Source organism: Mytilus trossulus, chromosome 1 (genome assembly GCF_036588685.1).
Source record: "Mytilus trossulus isolate FHL-02 chromosome 1, PNRI_Mtr1.1.1.hap1, whole genome shotgun sequence".
Classification (NCBI taxonomy): domain Eukaryota; kingdom Metazoa; phylum Mollusca; class Bivalvia; order Mytilida; family Mytilidae; genus Mytilus; species Mytilus trossulus.
The window spans coordinates 11423968-11434625 of NC_086373.1; the positions used below are offsets into that span (position 1 = coordinate 11423968).

At 30.6% G+C, this 10658-nt stretch overlaps 1 protein-coding gene across 1 annotated transcript; it reads left to right on the forward strand.

Annotated features, from left to right (window-relative positions):
• Positions 1–404: 404 nt before the first annotated feature.
• Positions 405–9718, forward strand: LOC134715159 (interleukin-17 receptor D-like). The gene is made up of 5 exons (XM_063577129.1): positions 405–534; positions 1707–1757; positions 2434–2595; positions 3658–3696; positions 4240–9718. Exons 1-5 carry the CDS (start codon positions 522–524, stop codon positions 5748–5750), a joined length of 1776 nt encoding a protein of 591 aa, XP_063433199.1. The 5' UTR covers positions 405–521; the 3' UTR covers positions 5751–9718.
• The last annotated feature ends 940 nt before the right edge of the window (positions 9719–10658 follow it).

Here is a 10658-nt window from a genome sequence, read left to right on the forward strand (position 1 = left end):
CCTGTCCTGAATCATTGGGCTGGGCAACACTTATAAAGCTCATGTTTTTGCCAATCTTGGTCCTGATTTAATATCCAGTGTAGCAACTGTATATTATACAGTTTTGTATTGGAAAAGAATTTTGAAAGATTTGTAGAATTATTGAATCAATACTCATTTGAAACGTAGAGCCTATAGCTAAAACAAATAATCTTTTTTGTATATGTAAAACACTAATATATACCAACTGAAAATTAATAATGGTAATTACTAATTGTCCAACAGTCATTTCTTTCATGTCTTTGTAAATTGACACAAATTACTGTAAAAGGAGACAAATGTTTTGTTGTGACAACAGGGCACTGATCTGTTTAACAAAGATTAATATAGATAAATCATACAATACTTTATTTTTCAGGTGATACTGATCATGAAAACAAGGTAGAATGTGTTCCAAATTAACACCAGAGTGTGTTACTCCACAGAATTTGACCATCATGACCATACAGGAACATATCTCCTAGCAGAATCTCAAATAAGAGATGGGAGATTCAGGTAAGTGGTTTTATTGTGCTACCTGTGACCATGGTGACAAATGGACAAAAACATACATGTAGGGACGAGAATTCACCAGCTATTGTGATGGCATAAATCATTTGTTTACAACTTTATATGTCAGAGGGTGAAAGACCTGGGATGCGTCATACCTTGTCTGTCTGTATATGTCTTACATCATAAAGTTTCTGTCTGTCATTTATCCATTGTCCTTGACCTCATGTTCATTGTTTAGCATGCACATCTGTTTAATAAGAAAAACTACAAATATATGTATATATAGTATTTCATCACATGCATTTTTCATTTATTAAAAGTAATAAGATTATCCAATTTGGTATGAGATGAAACCTGTACCAAATCAGGAATATGACAGTTCTTGTCCAATCGTTTTTGATGCGTTTTGTTATTTGATTTTGCCATGTGATTATGGACTTTCCAAATTGATTTTCCTCTAAGTTCAGTATTTTTTGTGATTTTACTTTTAACTGTGCATATTGCTATGTGATACATGTATAGGGGAGGGTTGAGATCTCACAAAAAATATTTTACCCTGTCACATCTTTGTGCCTGTCCCAAGTCAGGAACCTCTGGCCTTTGTTAGTCTTGTATGGTTTTTTTAATTTTAGTTCATTTATATGTTTTGGAGTTTAGTGTGACAACCAGTGAAATAGTACAGATTTTGTGAGGAGCCAGCTGAAGCCTGCCTTTGGTAGTGGGATTTTCTTGCTCTGTTGAAGACCCATTTATGACCTTCGGCTGTTGCCTTCTCTATGGTCGGGTTGTTGTCTTTTTGACAAATTCCCCATTTCCATTTTCACTTTTATTTTAAGTTAATGTAATACTTGTAGTAAGACCTTCATCTTAATGATTTTTAACATAAATTCAATTGTGATCAGTAAAGCAGGCAGACATTTAGATTATTTCAGTGTATTCTTACTGGTTATAATACTTATTGATATGTATATTATTATTTTAAGATAAATTTGTATTAGCTTCCATGTAAAACCCAGATTTTTGGTCTGTTTAAAAAATGAAACTTAATTGTTAACAACCTGATTGAAGCATGAAATGAGTTACAGTATTCTTTTGGTAATCCTTAAGTTGCCTGCTGTAGATATTTTTGATTGAAGAAAATTCTTTGAATAATAAATACCATATATTTTTTACAGAATTAACTACTCACACCAGTATAAAACCTGATGGTGGAGGATCTGGCTCAGGTAATTACTTAACAGGGAAATAAATCAAGGGAGATAATCCTACAAGTAAATGGAAATCATATTTGCTGTGTGAGCATTCAATATGGACAGATTTCATGAAATTAATCTCAACCTGTGCCTCATGTCACTAGATTAATAGCTACACATTTTGATATCTTTCAAGCCTCAGTTCTGCCTTTTACAGTTCAAACATCATACAGTAGATCAGTGAAATGAACATTCTTTTGACCATACTAATTCATGTGTCACTTTAGTAATTGATTAATGATATTTACTCTGATATTTAAGTTAAAAAAGTATGTGATTTCCTATAATCAGAAGACTAACTATCTATGAAAATTACAGATCATTTGTGTAAAAAATAGTTCAGGCACAATTGTATATACGTAAGATGCCTCCAATTCAAAAGATTGTTTTACATATGTATTGCCCTTTAATTGGGATGTTTATGATCTTTAAAAACATTTTTTTATATTGAATATTATGTCGGGGGGGGGGGGGGGGGGGGGGAAGGATAAGTAATCTCTAAATAAAAATTTATGAAAGGCAAATTCAGATCTTTACAGGTGGATGTTAACTCCTACTAAAACAATAATTTAAAAAAATATTACTAATGTTAACATAGAATTTAAATCAAATAATGAGATAACGCATACTAATGAGTTATACATTGTAGATGGAGTATTAATGAAACCGAGAGATAACACAGAATTTGAGCAGTCATTACAGATTGTTCTTGGCACTGTATGTGGTGTGTTTGGTCTCCTTGGTTTGATACTAGTGCTATCCTTCTTGTACAAGTTTTATAAAAGAAGACGGTCCCCTCAACATACTAGAGGTAATAAAGAAAGTTGACATAATACTATAAGTTAGCCTTTTACACATGAATATGATGTATTTAGGTCACTATTGACCACAATCTTATTTAAAAATTGATCTTTGTATCTGACCTGAAACTGCTGCTGTCAATGCAAAAGTGTAAATTTGCAGTAATTTTTTCTGATGATTAAAACATTTGTTTGCAGTTAACATAATAATACAGTCTATGGTTGCAGTTAACATTTACATACTGTCTTAAATTATATTGATAGACATCTATAACTATGTTTAAAGATCGTTCCACTGTCTTTATCCCTCTGCTCAGCTTTTGATAAAATTGCAAATCACAGCTTTGTGATGTCAAATACATTGACCCTTCCTAAATATCTTTGAACGGGACATATCAGCAACTTCTTAATGTTTTTACTGACTTTGATAAGTTTGACCCATACTTATCAAATCATCATCCAGTTGCTGGTAAAGCTAAGAAAACACTTCTTAAAGACACTAAAACAGCCTGATGAATTGATTTTCAGGTTATCCCTATATTGATATTGTAAAATATCATCTGCTAGACACAATATGAAGCTTTTTTTGAGTGATTTTACAATATGAACATGCAGACAACCTGATAAGCAGTACATATCAGCTACACAACACAATTTGAAGATGTTTTTATCTTGTTTGATGCTCTGTGCTCACTCGACAAAAAAGCTTCATATTGTGACTCCCAGCTGATATTTTACATTATCAATATGCAGACAACCTGATAATCAGTATTTATCTTCAAGGGATGTTACAAAACTAAACTCAGACAGAAGTTATTTTAAGATCAAGAAATGGCATCTGAAAAAAATATATTGTTTTACATATTTTACTTACAAATGGACTTATTTTGCAGTCAACTTGACACTTGTACTCCATAAGTAGGAAAAGCATAGACATAGGGTTCTTTGGAACCTGTTACAAATGTTCTATACACTAACATTGAAGCTTACAAGTTCATTAAAGTAAACATTTTTGCATCCTATGCTTATTAAATTTTGTTCATCTTTAAAAATATTTGTATTTTATTTTATAGGACAAAGAGATTCTGATTTCAACAGTTCAATATCTATTGGTAATTATTTATATAAAAAATACATTGTCTCCATGCTATCCCCATGCTATCAAACTAATTCGTACAATGCCTGAAAAAAAATGAATGCGATGCTTATCCCAGCATTTCTATTTTGTTCAGGACAGTGAAATTCTACAGAAACATATTACCAACAACAAATACAAGGCTTGATACTATCAGGGATTTTAAAAAGATAAAGTTTTTTTATCTTCTGTCAACTTACTTTCACTAAAAATATCAATTTGTTCTATTTTCGTTGTTCGTTGATAATGTTAAGTTTATGTACTTTATACTTGTATTAAAACCTTCATTTAACAGACTTCCAACATACATTCAATCTTTAGTAAAGTAAACAGTCTGTGCACTCATGTAAAGAATTTAAATTTCACAAAAAGGGATGTTTTGTGTTTTAATTACATGCAGTTGATTTATCTACCATTTTAAAAGAAGAATTCTAGTTTGAGTACATGTATATGCTTATGTTATGTCATGTTATAAGATTTTGCTTTTGATCATAATGAAGTTTTTATAATTTACTTACAGATTTAGAACAAAAGACAGTACCTACTGTGTTAGTACTATACTCCAGTGATTGTTCGGCTCATGAGAAAGTGGTCTCATCGTTTGCTGGGTTTCTCATAGAAGCCTGCCATTGTAATGTTCATTTAGACATTTTTGAAGATCAGCTAATATATGAGAGGGGTCTTGATGAATGGTTGGTTGAAAAACTTCAAGAAGCAGATTTTATTATTGTTATGTGTTCTGTTGGTGCTAGATTACGTTGTACAAAAAAGCGAGCCAGATTTAAATGTGACCCAAATAGAACAATTCCAGATTATTTTGCAATAGCAGTTGATTATGTAGCAGAGAAAATGAGAGTGGAAAGGTCAAAAGGATTGCCAATGTCAAGGTTTATAGTAGCTTACATGGAATATTCTTCTGCCAGCGATATCCCCCATCAATTGGATACTGGCGTTAAATTTAATTTGATGAAAGATATGAATGCACTCTTTAATCATCTTCATGGTTTTCCATCTGACGTGAATAAATTTGGTCCAGTTTGGCGAGATACAATTGAACAAAATTGTGATTTTTCAGAATTAACCACAGAACTAAATTTGTCATTAGAATCAGCCAAAGAATATTTTAAAGCAAACCCTAATTGGATAGAGGATAGCATGGAATATATTCCTGCTCCATCAAAATCAAAATCTAGACATGTCAGAAAAAGTTCATTAGAACCGTTACTGAAAGAAAGTCAAATGAACCTACCATTTGAAACCTCTGGAAAAATTGACACATTGGTTGATATTCACAATCAAACACTACCTCGAACACTGAAACAGGAGGATCTTAATATGGTCCCACTGTATCAGCGCCAAAATTCCTTGCCCTCCTCACTCAGCAGTCATCAGACAAACTCCTCTCCAACACCGCCAACAAACACATCAAAAAGTTTTGAAAATTTCCAGACTAATACAAGATACCAAGATATCGACTTTCAACCATGTATGTTTTGTGGTTTGGAGGAACACGAAGACAGGAGAGCACCGTGTAAGGGGAGAAAACTTGTCCATAGTCAGATTGAAGATACTGAGCAAGAGGATATAGATTTATCTTCAGGAAAGTTAAAAAGTAAATCAATGCCAACAATATGTCCAAACTTATATTCAAGCTCACACACAGTTTTACATGCAGACGTGCACAAAGAGTGGGGATTTCATGATTGTCATCTCTCTGTTAGCTCAGAGTCCACCTCTGATAAAGAATTTGCTTTAGATGATTTAGAAAAAGATCTTCAGTCCATTCGAATGTTAGCAAGCTATGATGCTTTAAAACATTTTTCTAAAGAACAAAAGTCTTTGCCTAAGACCTTGTCTGTAAAGGTAGATCTTTATGGGTCTAACCCTAGAAGTGAACTTATTGACATATCTCCCCAAACCGCAGTGGTATCTCTTCAGAACAACTCTTACATTGGAAACATGAGTTTCCACAACTCATTAAATGCCAATCAAGACGATCAGGTCATTCAGCTTCAAGATATTAGATTATAAAATTGTTCAATTTTTTTTATTGTGTGTGTCCTCATATTTTGTAGAAAGTATTTTTTACAACTGATTTGTTTAGATTATATACTACTTAATTGTAAGAGCATATATATATATATATATTTGTATATAAACAAAATGGCTGTGAAATACATGTACTACATCTGTATCATAAATGAAGAATGATTTGATCTGTCTCCTTTATATAACATAATTTACCGGTATATGTAGATGACAAAAATTAGAAAATAGTCATTATGTAACTTTCATTCTGGAATTGAGTGATTCATACTTTGCTTAACAAGAATTAACTTTTAAAAGGGGGGTTATCTGCAAGGAAGAATTCAAAATAAAATTTCACCATTTCAAGATGAAGGAACAATTAAAAATTTCTTGCACATTTATCTTTTGACTGGTTTAATGAAACATGGTGAATAACGAACCCTTTTCATGGTTGCATTTGAAATAAAAATGGCAAAACATGTTGAACAAAAATAACCCTTTACCACCCTCTAATAAAGTTCCACCATTAGCAATGATAAGTAATTAATTAGAGATACGTGTATTACATGATCTCAGATTAAGGGGATGGGGTGGGGGAGGATTGTGGGTTTTATCAATCATAGATTGTTGACAGTTGTGTAGATTTATAGGCATAATAAAAAAATATTTGATTGCCTCCCCTGGTTTTTTTTAAAAAAAGGTTCGAAACAAGGTTTAAACATGTTGAATTAATGTGAATTTAAAAATGGTTTCTTTTTTGAATGAGATCAACTTTTTTCAACATGTATCAAATTATTTAGTACTTATTTTGCTTTACTTAATTGTCAATCTTTCTTGTACACACTTGCACACACACATGCATGCACATAAGATCTAACAAATGTTATTATATAACATTTAATATGTAGATGAATGCTGGTCATTCATAGTAGATACCAAATACAATTCCTGATATAACCAGAATTTTATTGCCTTTCTTTAATTGTTTAAGGCTGCTCTTGGAAAAAAATTCAACAAGTTTAATAATGTATATTGATAAGAGGGTAGGAATGGGTTAACCCACATGACCAATGATGGTCAAGATTAACATTTTTTCTCCCATTTGACATTGACAGTATTTACACAGTGAGATAAAACAAATGACAATAAGAAAATTCCAATTTTATTGTACATGTATAACAGTTTTTTTTAGTTTTGTTTGCAATTTTATTTTTTAAATTATTTCAAACTATAAAACTTTGTAATGTCAAATAAATGAATCCACAAAAACAAATAAAAAAAAGCTGATAAAATTTAACATATTTCTTATTGATCATATATATCAAGTAATAACTTCTTATTTAATCATGAATTATTATTTAGTTATTATATTTTCATAGAGAAAAAAAACAACACATTTTATATTCTAAATATCTTAAAGTGTGATAAGCTGATTTAATATGAAATATGTTTATTCATGTAGATATACAAAATTGTTAAGACTGTTCTACCTGAATTTGACCTTGATACTTTTCACTTGAAAAGGCTGTCTTGGATGACTTTTTTGTGTGCATAATACTGGCATTTTCTTCTAAAAACAACCTCCACAAGAAGTCAAAAAGTAGAAAATATTTATGCTTATTCAAGACATGTTTGTGTTTTAACCTTTTTTTCTCTTCCAGAGTAGCCCTTAAAACTTATATTGTGTAATTGTATTATATATATATACATATATATATGTATATGTGATATTAGTGTTACTATAGTAGCATAATGATAATTTATATTTGTATGATATCTAATTTGTGTATATTTAAATTATGAAAGATTGTGTTAAAGTTGAGGGAGAGAAAGATAAAACAATGTGTTAGTGTACCTGTACTTAAAGTTGATAGAGAGTGAGATTAAACAACGTATTAGTGTACCTGTACTTAAAGTTGATAGAGAGTGAGATTAAACAACGTATTAGTGTACCTGTACTTAAAGTTCATAGAGAGTGAGATAAAAACTATGTTTTTTTACTGAAAAATCAAGAATATATTGTTTTCTCCCATTTTGTAAAAAGATAGTTGCCAACTTTGCCATAACCTATATATACAACCATTTAATATGGGTACATGCATGTATCTAATTTAATACAGAGATATATAAAACTATGTTTTTTTACTGAAAAATCAAGAATGCACCTCCTTGTATGTTTGCTCCCATTTTGTTAAAGATAGTTGCCAATTAACCTATATATACAACCATGCACATAGTTAAGTATTTTAAGTCTTCTTTGATATCCAATTCAGGACTTTATTATGATATCAATTCAATCAAAGAAATAGATATAAGTTTTAGAAGCTTCTGACACTTCACAAAATAACAAGATATACGTTGGTGTCAGACCTACAATTCACCTACTCTAATTTAGAAGGTATGTAAAAGTAGTCCTTCCTTGACAAAAAATGTTGCCTTTGATTTTATTGTTTTCTTAAACTAACCAACAAAAATTTGCAGAACTGAAACTGTTGCCATGTTGGTGAAAGATAAATATATTTAGACCATTTAAGCCCAAAATTATTATTGTTAATGTATTTACATTAAAAATTGTGTTAGTATACTTATTTAAGATTTTCTGAAAACCAGGGGTTAATTTTAGTATTAATTACATTTGGAACATTGGTATTTTACAACAAGTTTTAACAAATTTTAATAATTGTCATTTAGAAAGGTGATAAATATACAATTCAGGACATACCTGGTTTCTATGAAATTAAACTTAAGGTAAAATATTTAGAAAGCTGTTGACAAATTTGGTTGAAAAGAAAAGGATGTGGTGGTCTGACACTTTTCTCATCACTTGATAACTTTTTCTAACATATTTCTTTTTTAAGTTGTCATTATCTTTTTGACTTATTTTCATTTCTACCTCTAGTTATAGAAACCAAATTGTCTGAAAATAACTAATAATTAAGTCAATATAATGACATGTGCCCCAAGTTGTCCATAATAATTTTTATGCCAATTACTGTGGATTCATTTAGCAATGAGTATCAATTTTCTTGTATTGCTGAAATCATGCAATTTCGTGGATATTTGATTTCATGGTTTTGCCAATCTCTGTATACAAACTGAGAGCCTATTGAAAATATGTAATTAGTTGAGTTTTTGAATTCCTGATTTATCTGTACCAACGAAACTCACGAAAATTTGTATCCAACAAATAAAAATGAATCCACAGTATGTGGGTAATGTGTGAAATCTATAACTTATTCCAATAAGTTGGCATATATTGCATTCATCTTGTCAGTCTGTTTGTCCAAATATATTTCTGTCAATTTTTTTTTCTCAGGTACAACTGGACAGAAAGATTTCATATTTGGTCAACTATTGATGAGTTATAAAATTTGGGTATTTTTCAGTTTTATCTAACCTAATTCCAATATCACACTCTAGTATTGCTAAAAAGACCTCTTATCTAACTTGACAGTGATGGGTTTTACCATGAGATCTTTCCAGACTGCTAGACACTGACTTCCTGTTTCTGAATACTGTTAATTCAGAAATTATTGCGAAATTTGCGATAGAGTTGTACACACAATAATTTAAACTTTAAACTCACATTTTTAAAATATTTTATATGAATTGAGCAGGATTTTCCCCATCGAAAAATAAAATCGCATTTAAGTTTAAAATGACAAAATCACAATAATTAATGCACGCAAAAATGAACAATATTTGGAATTAATCAATGTGAGATGAAAAAGAATTACTGCCTATGTTCCTGACTTCAGATAACCTTATAAAAATGTCTACATTCCATATTTTCTGAATGAAAAAAAGATGCTATAACAATTTTGATTTTTTTTCTGATTGAATTGAATTTATGTCCTATGTCAATTATTTTACTAAAGGCTGTTAAAAGTGCTTAACAATAGCATAATTATACTGCAATGAAATATTTATTTATAAGAATTGTGAATTTATCATTAAACATATCATGTTTATTTTTGTTTTTGTTTGCTTTTCCAAAGTTATGACTAACACATTGTACAAAAACATCACTGCAAAGTTTACACACACATGGCACTCCTTTGTTGAACTTGAAAAAGTAACAAACAGAAAATGATAAAGCTTATCTTCATCATTTGTATATTAAACCTTTTCAGTCTTCTACGTACATCAGAGATGTGTATTTATATGTCTCTGTGAACATTAGTTTTTACATACAAATGTCTTCTTTCAGAGAACCACTGAATGGAATGAAACCAAACATAAATGTTCTTTGTGAGGTACGAATGAAGTGTTGATTCTTTGTTGCTGATTTACTGTTAAATACTGCCACCAGGGCTAATTATACAATTATCTTTGCAAATTTACCACTTTTAGTTATTATTTTGCATCAACCATAGAGGAGGGGACATTCAGTTTATCCTTGTTTGTCTGTCCAAAAGTTAAATTCAGTTTTCTACCTTTAGTTTGCCTCAATCCATTGTTATGAAACTTGACACAAAGCAGGGGCAGCATCTGAAATTTCAAACAAGGATGATAAACTGGATCTTCAATCAGTGTATTGGATTACTAATCTACATAGTTGTCCTTACAAACAACTGTTTATTGCTTTGTCTTCGAAGTGTTCCTTGCAACCTCTTTCTTAATTATTAACATCAATTTTATCAGCAAATAAATCTGGGTTCAAAGTTATTGTCAAAACTACATATTCAAGAGAAGACATGAATCAGATGTGAATACTTAAAAAATCCAAAAATCTTTCCACTATATAGATGATGTTCTCTCACTAAATAATTCAAAATTTGGTGACTATGTTAAACACATCTATCCAATCGAACTAGAGATAAAGATTACAACAGATACAGCTAAGTTGGCCTCATATCCTGACTTACATCTAGAAATTGACAATGTGGGTTGGTTGAAAACAAAACTTTT